The following is a 15,044-nucleotide window of genomic DNA, read 5'->3' on the forward strand; positions in this document are numbered from 1 at the left end:
GGATCAAAAAAGATGTTGATTCAGCCAAGAACATTTTGTACTTGGTGAAATCACGTCCGCTCAGTCTGTTCAACAACTGCAGGCTCTATTGATTGTGTATTCAATTTGTCTTCGTTCAATATGTTTTTATCTTCAAAACCAAAGTCACTAATTATTCATATATTATCTCCTATTAATGGATCTCCCCGTATAATAGGGTACAAGTTTGCACAAAACAGAAGCTCAAAGCAAGAATTTAGCACTATTACTATAGATTTATATTACATATCAGATCCATGTCTCAATCCATCCTACCAGTGTAATCAACCCTGCAAGTGATAGCACGCACTGTCATGTCACGTGACGAGAACCACAAGCTTCTGCTCGATAACAAGCGCTACAACAACGCTGTATCTAGGCTATAGAAACGAAATAGATCGTAATGTTGAATGAGTGAGCGCGCAGCGCGGGACTCGAGCTGTTTGGAAGTTGACAGACCTAAACATGAAACTGTTTAACTACTTGCTGAAAGATGTCAGGCACAAAATCGAATATTATTCAAGGTTTTCGCCCTCACCGATGTCAATCAAGCAATTCCTGGATTTTGGTGAGTAATGAAACGTTGGGATAAACGCAAGTTAAATAACCAATGATGCAACAAATTGTATTTTTGATGTAGGATTGTCTCGTGCTGAACTTGAATCAGTGATTTCTGCTGTGTCTCATTTTGAATAAATAGTTTTTAATTTCACCACATATTCCGCGTGATTAAATCAACACGTTGACTATATTCATAACCTATTTTAACCTTGAATGTTAAGGTCAAGTGAAAGCTAAAGCTCAGCACTGGCACAGCACTGCATAAAACTGTATAAAAATAGACTCGCCGTTTCATATCACTCAGAACATCATGGACCTGGTCCAGTTTTGCAAAGGCTAAATAATACGTCCTTTATGAGTACATTAGATCTATCTATAATAAATAAATGCATTATTATTAAGTGTGCTTGCTGAAAGCAGCACACTTATTGTTCTTCTTAAGTTTTCTTCTTCTTCTTATTATTATTATTCCCGGGAGATAAATTTTGGCCAGCTCCTGCGCCTAGGCCCTTTGAGACAGAGACACCGTTCCAACTTTAAAACGTACGGTCAGTACCGGTGTAAGTTGCTCGCGAAGATGACATCACGAGTCCATGTCGTTCGTCCGCAATATTGGATTGAACAGAATTTAGCGAAACTAAATTTTCACAGGTCACAAATTTGGTCCGAACTTCACGAAACTGGACGTACATGATCCTTGGACCAAGCCTCACAAAAGTTACTAGAAGGATTTTTGATTTTCGGAAGCGTTTGCCCGTCACAGCCAAACGAAATCAGCGGCGTAGTCGCCAAAACAGGAAGTCGTCCATATCTCAGGAACTCTGTCACGTATCGAAACCAAACTTTGTACATGAACTCGGGACTCCAATGTGAGGATGCACAAGATCTGATTTTTTTATTTTTTATTTTTTTATTTCAGGCTAATTGACAAACCCATTTACCTATGTCTATGCAAAAGTTTCACCTCACACTTTTAATGTTAATGCATTTAGACAGTAGGTGGCACTGTTGTATTACATTTCACAGAGCTGCCAAGTCAGTGTATAGACTGCATTCGTTTTTACTAGGTTTGTCTTAATAAATGCAGGGCCTGAATTTCGTTTTTTGCATCGGTCTAATTTAATCATCTTCATTTATTAATATATACAGATTTGTATGCATGAATTGTGCATTTCCAGTTCTCAAAACAGTTAATAACAAAAAAAAAAAAAAAAAACTTTATACATAATACATCATGCTCTTCTTCGCTAACCTAAACAATTCATTGTCTGTGGCTGTGTTTGTGCGCACGGGAAATATGCTGCGCATAACAATAGAAAACAAGGAGAAATGCGAAGTCACATGCTCAAACAATCAACAACGTCGCTCTAGAGGTGCGTTGTGGACTGCGAAGTGGACTTCACAGGGTTTTCCGCCATCTTAAGTGAGATTCCAATCCGAAGGGAGCAAACATGTTCAGTTCGAAGGGCACTGCGCACGGCATAGGGAATAAGGGAACATCGATACATCACTTCACAGGAAGTGGAGAGCGATGATCACCCAACTGTCATTTCGCGCACCACGTCATCACCAGTCAGAACGGTCATAACTAACGATGGAGGAGTTTACGTATGTGTGTAAGTATTCATACATTTCGCCATTGTTATACAAATGACAGTATTTTAACGGTTATTGTTGTGAATATTACATATACTACTTTTGATGATTATAATTTACCTCAGTGAATGCAGCCAGCTTAGCTAGTTTGTGAAGTAAAGTGATTTTATTTTAGGTAGTTGTAAAATAGTGCAATATAATTGTAAATATATAATATAATAATAAAAATTAAAATATGAATGTAGTCCTATATATATTTATGTTATATCATAATCTGCGCGACCCCGTCGTTGACTTTCTTTGATGACGTTTGCAGGGCGTTTCAAATGAGCAGTTATTGTCAGTGAAGTCCACTTCAACTGATATACCGTGCTCAGGGAGTAGGGGAGCAGTGAACACTGCGTATGGACCCTGTCGAATGGAACGCACCTTAGATGTGTAAAAACAAGTGGAAAGCGTGAGCGCGCCGCTGTCTCCTTTCCACAAGGCTTGCTGTCCGTGGCGTCTGTCGTTGCTATGCAACCATGAACTGCGCTCACCATGATGACAAGGAAGTATCAGCAAAAGATTAATTGATTTCTAGCCCTTGCATTAGCTTTACTACTAGATATATTTATGGAGATGAAAAATAATAAGGCGCCGCCCTGTACAGCTATGATCAGCTGTTCGGCTGAACATTCAATGTTGTTACGCTGCAAGCTAGTTCGTTGCTGCCGCGCTCTATCACTGGCACACCATAAAGAGCAAATTGTTTTTTAATGTTTCAATTTAGTGATTAAAATGACATAATTTGGAAGCGGATAATTTCTTCACAAACAGCTCATTATGACTCAATGTTAGAATGCTGCACCTACACTCGATAGTGTGAATAAGATCAGCGCAACGCAGACCACTGCATTGACAGCGTGAAACATGATCTGTCTACGGCCAGGGCTCAGCGGAAGACAGAAAATGCCGGTCCAGCGCTGATTGAGGAATTAAATTCGAAAATAAAAGACAGTTTGACATCTTTTTTCTCGCATCTGTGAATTTATTTTTTAATCATTTGCTCTGAGATGAAGCGAATATATTTGTGCGGGAATTTCTCGCACTATAAAAGCTAACCTTGCGGGAATGGTTTAAATTATGCGCAATCCCCACATTCCCGCACCAAAATTCAAGCCCTGAAATGGTAGCGGGATATGTAACTAGCATATGGTGCATATGTCATATGAAGTTAGGCAAGGCCAAACAGCGTTATCCATGTTGTTGCGATTGCATCGCTAGAATAAGCTAATAGTGAAACTGATAGCGTTTTTCATTTAATTACAATATGAGGACTGACGGTAGGCTATAAAAATCAGCGTTTCTTTGTAGGTGATGACAACCATCTTGACAGCAGCAATCAAAGCATCGCTAATTACGGTAGACCTTAATTTGAGATAGTAAATTTGTTCCTAATCAAAGGGAACACTCAACCAGAACAGCTGGGTGAGTTTTGTATTGGCTTATTGGATACAGTAAATTAAGACTGTCAACTTCTTTTCAATACTATTTCATCACCCAAAACACTCCCACTCTCTGCTGTATATTCATAACCAATTATTTCAAAACCAACAACCAAGCCACATAAACAATGCCATTGGCACTAGTCTACATTGCAGACATGTCTCTTAATGCACATAACTTTTCACCTTTTTGCACAATCTTGAAATAAGTACTATTGTTGAAATTCTCAGATCAAGCAAACTTCAACGCACCATTATCCACTACCTGCTAACGTTAGTGCACTGCACCCGAGCAAGCACACTTTGCAGTTCCCCCGGAAATGCATTTTTCTAGTTATTACACAACTTGTATCTCAAGAGTCCAATGTGTGTGTTTTTTATGCATGATGTCAAGCATACACTACCAGTCAAAAGTTTGGAAAGACAGAGAAATATAACCTATATTACCTAGTTTATTAAACAAAACTGGAGTGTGCAGACAATTCACTACCTAATTCCCAACTTCCATTTGTGTTATTTCACCGATTGGGTGACTTCATTATTATTCTAAAATGTGGGAAATAGTAATTATAAACTTTCTACTGGTATAGTATATATAATTTATATGTTAATTATACTTTAGGTGTCACATTCGTTCTCAGTGCCCTTAATTGTTTGATTGATTATTGTAATTCATGGTCATTATCTACTTTCTTATTATATTTATAATGACTTTGCTTTCTTTTTCGAATCTTTGGCATTAAACATTGGTTGTAATACTGCTGTATCACTCATGCACACAGACTAAACAGGCGCATCATTGGATAACAAAGAATAACTTGTTCTTGCTTCTTGTTTAACCAGGCAGGGAAAATGCATGTGAAAAAACCTCCTACATGTTTCTGCGGAAAGAACTGGCAGTGAGGTTGGCCAATACGATGAGGGAAGTTACCTTGTTGCCCCCCAATCTTCAGAGCCAGCCGTCCGTCAAACTGGTGGAGTCCTGGTGAGGAGGGCAGGGCTCAGTGAGGGCCAGGCAGGGGCGGATAAACGCATGGGCCAACCGGGCACTAGTCTAGAAGGGCGACCCGGACAAGCTTCCGGGGGTGGGAGGGTGATGATAGGATTGACTTACCCCCGCCACCACCCGCTCAATGACAAATCGGAGTGCCGTGCTGCACCGCTAAACCCATACACAATGAGAAATTTGACAGTCCCAGGGCACGACTGCGTCATCCGTCCCTGTGGCCAGGTGTGATGATGAGTGTGAGCTGTGAGTAACAGTGACTGAGTTTGTTGTAAAGTGCTCAGAGTGAGTGTTCTGAATACATATGTGACAGTAGTATCACGTAGGTTATAAAGCAGAATGTAAATGCTGGATGAAGCTGAAGTCCTGGAATACTACACTGCATACTATACTGTACTATTTTCTGAAAATAGTTACAGTAGTCATTATTCCACGATTGATTAATAGTAGTGTGTGACATTGTTGTCAAGTGCATGGCGTCAAGTGATCATTTTAAAAACGTTTTAATTCCATTTTTGTATAAAAATATCTAAAAGTCTGGCTGTCTGAACAGATATTGAGATCTTAAAGGGATAGTTCACCCAAAAATGAAAATTCTGTCATTGATTACTCACCCTCATGTCGTTCCAAACCCGTAAGACTTTCCTTCATCTTCAGAACACAAATGGAGATCTTGTTGATGAAATCTGAGTGATTTCTGTCCCTCCATTGACAGCTATGCAACTACCATTTTGACGATTCAAAAAGTTCATAAAGAGATCATAAAACTAATCCATATGAATTGAGTGGTTTAGTCCAAATTTTCTGAAGGGACTTTGTATGGCGAACAGATTTAAATCAGACTTTTCTTCACATAAGCCCCCTGTGGTGAAAATCAAGGTTTTAATATTGTTTATATGTCTATGTGGTGTTTTTAATATGCTTTAAGACAAACCATGTGCAAATTCATGTCAACACCATTGCTGAGTATGTTCTCCATAAAACTGCGGTGAACAAAGACAGTCTCAAAATTTTGGTTTGAAATCGCTGGTGTTTCTGACGTCACAAACTACCTCGTAACCAATCACGTCAATGTGTGATAATCAACAAGTGGATCTCTGAGCTGCTGTGAGTGAGTGGAGGCGGGGCTAATTTGCATAATCATAGAACCGCGTATACTAAACGAGGCAAGGGTGTAGAGTTACATTCAAGCTATTTTAAGGCATGAAGAAAAAAAATTCAAGGAAAAAAATTTTAATATGTAATTTTGGTGATCAAAGATGAGTTTTAAGGGATAACATTATTGACTAAAGGGGGACTTTCACATATAAACATTCATCAACTCACACATCAGATCTGGTGCCTGTGCCATGATGGTAGTTGAACAAACTCAGGGTTACAGGATTAGTTTCGAGTTGACAAAACCAAACCAATCCAATCAGGCTTTGTTGGTACCATGATGCTGATCATCAACTGTCTCCGTCAAATCAGGCTTTGATCCTGAGTTTAGGTGTGACATCAGTAGCGAACAGCCAATCACATGCTGAGAAAAAGTGAAACTGCGATTCATTTCTCGAGAGAGAAGCAGCGTGATTCACTTCTCTCTTCTGCAGAATATTACGAGATTGAAAAATATTAAGAATTTAAACAAATTTACACAGCAAGAAGAAAATGGATGCCTATGAAAGAGGACAACTAAAAGAAAAAGTATTGCTATATCAGTGCAAGTAAAAGTTGTGAAGTTAGTTTACAGTTGATAAAGGTATAGAGAGAATTGAACATTTAAGCTCACGTAGTCATTTTATAGCTTTATCTGTTGATTCTAAAGCATATTTATATTACCTTTATATATTTATTCACTTAAACTGTGTGTAATAATTTGATAAACTAAAATTGTACATGTGTGTGATCGATTAGGGGTGTAATAATTACATAAATAATATCTAAACCATACAAAATTATTATTCTAAATAAGCATTACTAAAAGCCAGACGATTTTGTCTTTAAAAATTATTTGCTATGTAGTGACCTTTAATTTGGAGTAGAAACAGGTGGAGTGACTTTATCGCATCAGACATGTGTCACTTTGCTCACAGCTGATTGGTCCAAGTTCGGTTTGCAACCTCTTTACCTGGAACATAACCTGCCCTGGACCAGGTTAGCCATGGAGCGTAAGTTACTATGGCAATGAACACTGCTAAAAGCCAAACCACTTTCATGGTGCCTAAAACCCAGGGTTGGCACAAACTAAACTGAAACATACCTGGCTAGCCACCTAAACCAGCTTCATGGTATAAAAACCCCAGGTAACCGGAAGCTCAAGCATGTTCGCTTGACGTGAGAACCAATGAGGTTCATTCTCATGCGTTACGCAGCACGTTTGGGCTTAAACAAGAACCAATGAGGTTCATTCTTGTGTTACACAGAACATTTGAGCTTCCGCAAGAGGATTGTTCTTGTGCATCAACATCAAGCAGGTTCGATTGAGCTTCTGTTTATATTCGCTGATCAATGTTTATATCTGAATAAAAGCCTTAATTTAATCTGTTCATCATATAAAGTGATCGAGTCTTCAGAAAATTTGGACTAAACCACTCAATTCATGTGGATTAGTTTTACGATCTCTATGAACTTTTTGAAGCATCAATAAGTAATTTTGAAGTAATTAATAATTAATGACAGAGTTTTCATTTTTGGGTGAACTAGGCCTATCCCTTTAAAAAAATGTGTCTCAGACTGGAAAAGAAAGAACAGGTTGAGCACATTGAATTATGGGACACAGCACACTGAATGATTTTTGTGAATAAAGTAAAGATTATTGGAATACATTTACAAGAAAATACTAGTTCAGTCTTTCTACGTCAATTAAAAATTTCTCTTTTAACTCAATGTGTTGCTTGTCATTTATCTTTGTAATTATTTGTTCACTTTACTACCAATTTATGAGTGAAAATCAAAGTAAATTCAAAGTAAATTTGCAGTGTTGTAGTGCAGTGCAATCAGTCATCTAGATATTCAGTGCATGCTGTGCAGACTCATACAGTATGACCTTTTAACATCCATGGGATCTTTCCATTGCACAAAAAGGTTCTTTATAGCTGAAAAAGGTTCTTCACGCTACAAAAAAATGTCTTTTAAGAACTGTTAACTCTCACTGAGCAGTGTTTAGGTTTACTGAGCCGCATACGCCACTTAGTGGTTATGAGAGGAATGACAGAGTAGCTTTAGCCATAAAGTATAGGGAAGAGCCAGTTGTTATATAATACGTTTTATTTATTTTTTGTGGCATCAGGTACAGCCAGAGCTTTGAAGAGCTGTTAGAATACGAGACAAGAAGTCCAGAGGATCCCCACACCCTTAATGAGTGAGTCTCCAACCTTTGCACACGCAATTTTGCCAGGGAAAGTGTAAAATAATTGATTTTTATTTCTATTTTTTGCCTAAACTAAGGTATGTGTATCAAAAAATTTTACTAAAAATGCACATTTAGCTCTATTAATTTTACTCAAATACTGCAGTATAGTTTAACATAATAGATCAAAATAATAGATCAAACCTGTTTTTGGGTGTGTTCACACTTGGCAGGTTTGGTATGAATAATACGAACTCTGGTGCGATTGCTCTGTTAATGCGGTTCATTTGAATACGCGTGAAAGCGGAGCCGAAAACATCCGCTTCCAAATTAACTCTGGTGCAGTTCGACTGAAATATGAATGCAACAGACCTAAGACATCTAAATTACCCAAAACAAGATGTGATGTCTTATATAAGAGCTACATTGTCTATTACAGTTTGTTACAATTCCTGCTGCCGTTTGTCTCCTTTACACATTTTATAAGCTCTTTGTGAGTTCTCAGCTGGTAAAAATATGTACGCATATACAACAACAAGCGCATTTAGCCCAGCACACAGCATTGTTATGGATTTTCGGTAATTTCTGTAAAAATACGTCATAAAAGCCTTTTTTTCCTGTATCTTTAAGTTTTGTATCTTTGTAAATATCGTTGTCTTACTAAACTGCAAGTGTGAACCCAACCTATTTCTCCTAAGTCATAGGACCAAAGTCTTCTAGTAGTAAAGAACTTATTATTGTGGGCTTCAGCTTCCTAGAGATCCTGATTAAGATTCGGAACAGGCACAATGACGTGGTGCCCACCATGGCCCAGGGCGTCATCGAATATAAAGAGAAGTTTGGTTTCGACCCCTTCATCAGCAGCAATGTGCAGTACTTCCTTGACCGCTTCTACACCAATCGCATTTCTTTCCGCATGCTCATCAACCAGCACAGTGGGTGACATCACATTCATGTTGGATAAATGTAATTAAATACGACAGAAGAAATGTCCTGATAGCGTTTAGAACTGGGACCTCAAGCTGCTGAAGTATGGCAATAAGCAGCTCTTTTATTCTGTTTCAGCTCTTCTGTTTGGCGATGCCACTTTTCTTGCACAACCAAAACACATCGGAAGCATCGATCCAGCCTGCAATGTTGCTGAAGTGGTGAGAGGTAAGGTAAAAGATACTTAAAATGCACAGATACACAACATGAACCATTTTGAAGATTCTGATATCTCCTTCCAGATGCCTATGAGACAGCAAAGATGCTTTGTGAGCAGTACTACATGAGGGCGCCTGAACTAAAGATCGGGGAATTCAACTGTGAGAATGTGATCTCTCTTATTGCCTTAATAACATATATCAAAATCATAGTTGGTTTTTAATCTATCTGTGCCTTTTTGTCTTATCTCACTCTATCTGCTAGCCAAAACTCCAAAGAAGCCTGTACAGGTGGTCTATGTGCCCTCACATCTTTTCCACATGCTGTTTGAGCTCTTCAAGGCAAGAGAAATAGACAGTGGGGTCATTTGAAAGGAGAAGGAAAACTGGGTAACACTTTACAGTAAGGTTCAATTCGTTAACATTAGTTTATGCATTAGGTGCAAACAATGAAAAAATTGACAAACAACATTTACGGCATTTATTAATCTAGGTTAAAGCTAATTAACTATTAGCTAATATACTATTTTTCATTATTAATTTGTGTTTAGTCATAATACATTAGAAGAACTAAATTATTTATTCAAACATTTGAGGGCAGATATACAAAGTTCTGTCATGAAACTCTAGATGGCACAGGCTGATAGGTCCCTAACTCAATCTGCTTGCAATCACATTGGCTGCATCCGAAATCACATACCATACATATAGTACTATATAGTAGGTGAAAAACAGTATGTGACAAAAGAAGTATGTCCAAATTCACAGTACAAAGAGTAGGCGAAAAGTACCTGATGACCTACTTCTTCAGGTGAAATTCTGAAGTGTGCATATGGACACTTTTTCTGTCCCATGAGGCCACAGGAGAGGATTTGTGAATGGGAGTAAAGCGTGACTGACACTGGTAGGTCACGTGATAATGACAACATGGAGAATGTAGTATGCCTGGATTCAATTCATTTTCGTTTTGACTGACAATTATCAAATGACACTAAATGATCAATTTAGAGCTAACGTAGTGCGCTTTCTAATTAGGTACGTTTTAACTGTATTGGCTCAGGCACAAATAGCATAGGCCATTTATTGGTACGCATGCACTGGTATGTTGGCACATATGTAGCTAACACCATCACTAGATAATTGTACAATAATTACAATAACTCATGCTATGTATTTTAAGTAAAAGAAAATGATTTAAAAAAGGCATTACTATATGTAGAAATGTAACTCGAAATTGTAAAAAATTATTAGTATATGTAGAAATTAACATTAACCTAGATTATTAAATGCTATTAAATTATTTTTCATTTTATGTAATGCATTGAATAATGTTAACAAAATGAACCTCATAATGAAGTGTCACAAAAAGTTGCTTATATTTTTAAGTGACGTTTTAAGTGGAATTAAATTAGGTGTTTCTCAAATGATCACACTTTAGGTGGGCTTTTGTAAGCCATTTTATTCCTTTTAATTTTAATATATATATTTTGAGTAAGTCAGTATATTATGTATTTGTGCAGAATTCCATGCGGGCAACGGTAGAGCTCTATGAAAACAACAGTGAGGGTCTTCCTCCAGTGAAAGCAAAGGTTACTCTGGGAAAAGAAGACCTCTCCATAAAGGTTCAACACATGCCTATTTCGCAAAAACATAAATGTTGATGGAGACTTGCTTAAATCTCAAAACACATGCACTTTATTCATTTGATGCTAATGTGTCTGTCTTCTAAGATTAGTGATAAAGGTGGGGGTGTCCCTTTACGAAAGATTGATCGTCTCTTCAATTATATGTATTCCACTGCCCCAACACCACGTCTGGACTCCTCTCAAGCTGCTGTCCCACTGGTAAATACCCATCACACAGCTTACGTCTGTGTTTATATGTATGTGTGGTTTCAAGCAACCCGTTTACATTGTCTCTGCAGGCTGGATTTGGCTATGGGTTGCCAATCTCTAGACTCTATGCGCGCTACTTTCAGGGAGACTTAAACTTGTACTCGATTGAAGGGCTCGGGACAGATGCAGTAATTCATCTTAAGGTAATTGCATTGACGTTTCTATCTGTGGGACACTTGGATTACAGTGAGTAATAATATTAGCTTTGACTAGAAAGAAGTCGCCTCTCTCCACTCTCTCCAGGCTCTTTCGAGTGAATCTTTTGAGCGTCTTCCAGTCTTCAATAAGTCAGCATGGCGACATTACCAGACAGGTCCTGAGGCTGATGACTGGAGTAACCCGAGCAGTGACCCACGAGATGCATCCACATATAAAGCCAACAGATGACTTTATTAAACCTGCTGCAGTAACTAGTAATGAGCTGCTTACAGCTGCCAAGCTATACTGAACACTGCCAGATCAGGAAATTTGATTCTAGGCCTTTTTAGTACTTGCTTACCACTTCTAACGGTCTGAAAATAATACATTAAGTAGTGATGTAAGGAATGCTGTTTCCGGGTGCAAGCCTCTACTCGTTTCACTTGAGAATACTATCTCAACAGCCATTTATAGCCTATTTATTCATATTACACATTTAAGAAACGCATTTAAAAAAACGTAGTGTACACACTACAGTCGCTGTGTGGTCTCATGGCAGTCTCACGGCATCCCGGGCATAAATATTTTAACAATTTATAAAAGCTGAATCACTGTCTGGCCTTCTGGGATTTCGGTATGGAGATAAAGGTTAGGATCATGATTTTTTGGTAGTATTACAACACGCTGTGAGTGTATGTTAGCAGTGTTTGTTGTTTTCTTTGGCATCTGATAGAGCACTTGGACCCGGAAGCGGTGACGTGTGACGTCAGACTTGAGTGAATAGTTTTACATCAGTGAGGGTGTGAAGGATGTTGGAAGAATATTATGTGGAGGATACAGTAGATTGTTAGTTTGATGTACCATGTGGCTTTTTCTAGCAATTTGCTTTATACACTGTAAAAAAATATTTTCCTGATTTGTTATCACAAATTTTTTTCTTTTGTCAAATCAACTTAGATGATTTATGTGGTTCAGATAACTCTATATTTTGAGTTTCTCCTTTATTGTATTAAAGGGATACTCCACTTTTTTTGGAAATAGGCTCATTTTACAACTCCCCCAGAGTTAAACTGTTGAGTTTTACCGTTTTCGAATCCATTCAGCCGAATCCGGGTCTGGCGGTACCACTTTTAGCATAGCTTAGCATAGATCATTGAATCGGACAAGACCATTAACATCTCTGTCAAAAAAAAGACCAAAGAGTTTTGATATTTTTCCTATTTAAAACTTGACTCTTCTGTAGTTACATCGTGTACTAAGACCGACGGAAAATGTAAAGTTGCGATTTTCTAGGCTGATATGGCTAGGAACTATACTCTCATTCCTGCGTAATAATCAAGAAACTTTGCTGCCGTACCATGAGTGCAGCAGGCGTAATGATATGACGCAGCGCCTGAAAATAGTCCCCAGCTCAGTAACTTCCAACGTGACCGGGACTAAGTTTGTCTAACCTATTAGACCTATTTTCAGGCGCTGCGTCATATCATTACGCCTGCTGCATTCATGGTACGGCAGCAAAGTTTCTTGATTTTACATTTTCCGTCGGTCTTAGTACATGATGTAACTACAGAAGAGTCAAGTTTTAAATAGGAAAAATATCAAAACTCTTTGGTCATTTTTTTGAGAGAGATGCTAATGGTCTTGTCCGATTCAATGATCTATGCTAAGCTATGCTAAAAGTGTCCAGACCCGGACATCGGCTGAATGGATTCGAAAACGGTACTGAGCAGACTGGCACGATGCCTACTCCTGTGGGCACAGAACAATCTCTGCTCAGTACGAGCTTTCCAATAACAACCCGGCTTATAGACCCCATATCCTGTGAGATCGAGTCCATCCTCTCTTTTCTTCAGGAGCTGTTGGACGGCGGACACACTCCGTCCACGCTCAAAGTATACACGGCCAGTCGATTGGGAAACACAACCTGATGGTCAGATTTCTCTGAGGAGCCAGAAGGCTATATCCGCCTTGTCCCAACACAGTCACGAAGCAGAGACTGTCCTATTGGATAGTGAATGCGATAGTACTAGCCTACAAGTCAGTGCCCCATTGGAGTGAGGGCCCACTTCACCAGAGGAATGGCCTCCTCTTAGTCGTGGTCTGGTGGAATATCCATGGATGACATCTGTGCGGCGGCTGGCTGGTCATCGCCGTCCACCTTTATCAGGTTCTACAACCTGGACGTCCTGGCCCTTCAGGCATGGGTCCTCTGTCGGTCTAGAGTGGGCCCCACCCTCAGAACAGGGTTTTTCTAAAATAACCACACCCTCAGACTCCGGTCATCGAACCAGAGTCTGCCCTTTCTGGACATTTGAAGTCCTTGACTCTTGTAGCCTGCCTGGGGCCCTCCTCACTGAGTGCCTCCGGGCTACGGCTTCGCAGGATGGCTTCCATTCTGCGCCGGTAGCACGGCTTTTTGTAGCCGTTCCTCATTGTGTAATAGAGAAAATCTCTCACGTAATGCGAGTAAACATGCGCAAGTCGACACTGTCATGATTCAGTTGAGAAAATCTGAGTAGATGGCCATTTCAGTGCGACTTAAATAGGCAGTCGGTCTCGCCCATTCTGGCGGGCTGAAAGGCCATTTGTTTGTGAAATTCAGACGTGAACCAATCAGGCTTCAGTATTCAGAGAAAACTGAGTTTCCCATAGCGTAAGAGAGAAAATCTCTCACGCAATGCTCGTTCCCGTTATCTCAGGGAACCGAGGTTATGTCAGTAACCGGATCGTTTCGGTGTTTGGCTAATGTATTGTGAATTTCAGTTTCCTGTTTTGCTCAAATATTTTAATTTCAGTGCATTGCTATATATTCTTATGTTAGAAGAATGCACAAGCACTGATAGCACTTTAGTGGATTAGCTAATGGATTAACGCTCATTTGTAAGATCATGGGACTCATAACTGGGGTAGTAACTAATCTTATAGCAGTCGATGCTATGGTTTGCATGTGTACTTGAGAGCAATGTTTTAATAATGCCTCCCAATACAGGCTTTTATAATGCAGTTATTTTACACTAGTTTAAAAATATTCCTGTATTTGCACTGTAGACATAGTGTGAGTATCCATCTATCAAATTTGTCAGCAATTCTCAGCCACCATAAATTAGTATATTTGTTATGTTCCTTATATGATTGTGTCATGCCATATTTTGCAATGTGCTTCTTAGCTCATGTTAAATCTAACCTAATCAGTTTATTAAAACACTCTAAAACATTAGGTCAAATGGGACACCATTCATTTCATTCAGAACAACATCCCAGTTACAGGGGACATTCTCTGAACTTTAACTAACGTTCTGGCAAGGTTCTCTCAAAGTTATGAACAAACATTATTCCAGTAACTTAAATAGAATGTTTGCCCAAAGTTATCTGGGGCCTCATTTATATAATTTATTTATTGCGTAGAAACCGTCCTATATTTGTGAAACGAGCGTACCCAGAAAAAAACGTGCATACGCCTCTATTCCAGAAGTGAAATGATAAATTATAAATTGCAAATGATCTCGAAATTATGCACAGCTGAATGGTTTCAGACTTCCGCCTTGTAAATGCCGCCTAATTAATGTAATTTATTATTGTCATTACCATTAAAAAGCAGCAGTCTACGTCCAAATCCTTACTTGAGAACGGCTTGTGACAAGAATTGATTCGATTTCCAAATACCTACAGTACTCCGACTCTCTACCATAAGGAAAACACGTCTGGAAATATGAACGTTGGCCTGGATTTTAGCGTAGACAGTCTTCAAATCTGTGTGTACGCACGTTTTATAAACTAGGACCATGGTCTTCAATAATGTTCTCAAAACATTGGCATAAAAACATTATTAGACATCTTTCATGGAACGTTTTTTTTTTTTTTTTAATG

The 15,044-nt window shown here is 38.8% G+C and overlaps 1 protein-coding gene across 1 annotated transcript; it reads left to right on the forward strand.

Annotated features, from left to right (window-relative positions):
* The first annotated feature begins 326 nt into the window (after nucleotides 1-326).
* pdk3b (pyruvate dehydrogenase kinase, isozyme 3b) lies at nucleotides 327-14,398 on the forward strand. Its single transcript, XM_084136812.1, has 12 exons — nucleotides 327-586; nucleotides 4,506-4,647; nucleotides 7,940-8,011; nucleotides 8,750-8,934; nucleotides 9,065-9,154; nucleotides 9,229-9,306; nucleotides 9,410-9,486; nucleotides 10,665-10,766; nucleotides 10,875-10,988; nucleotides 11,069-11,182; nucleotides 11,283-13,800; nucleotides 13,886-14,398. Exons 1-11 carry the CDS (start codon nucleotides 484-486, stop codon nucleotides 11,424-11,426), a joined length of 1,221 nt encoding a protein of 406 aa, XP_083992938.1. The 5' UTR covers nucleotides 327-483; the 3' UTR covers nucleotides 11,427-13,800; nucleotides 13,886-14,398.
* The last annotated feature ends 646 nt before the right edge of the window (nucleotides 14,399-15,044 follow it).

This window comes from Abramis brama (assembly GCF_963993115.1).
Source record: "Abramis brama genome assembly, chromosome: 15".
NCBI classification, from domain to species: Eukaryota; Metazoa; Chordata; class Actinopteri; order Cypriniformes; family Leuciscidae; genus Abramis; species Abramis brama.

Coding starts and splice junctions, on each gene's coding strand:
- pdk3b (XM_084136812.1), top strand. CDS start 484: ATGAAACTGTTTAACTACTTGCTGAAAGATGTCAGGCACAAAATCGAA. Junction 587..4,505: donor CAAGCAATTCCTGGATTTTG/GTGAGTAATGAA, acceptor TTGTTTAACCAG/GCAGGGAAAATGCATGTGAA. Junction 4,648..7,939: donor GTCAAACTGGTGGAGTCCTG/GTGAGGAGGGCA, acceptor TTGTGGCATCAG/GTACAGCCAGAGCTTTGAAG.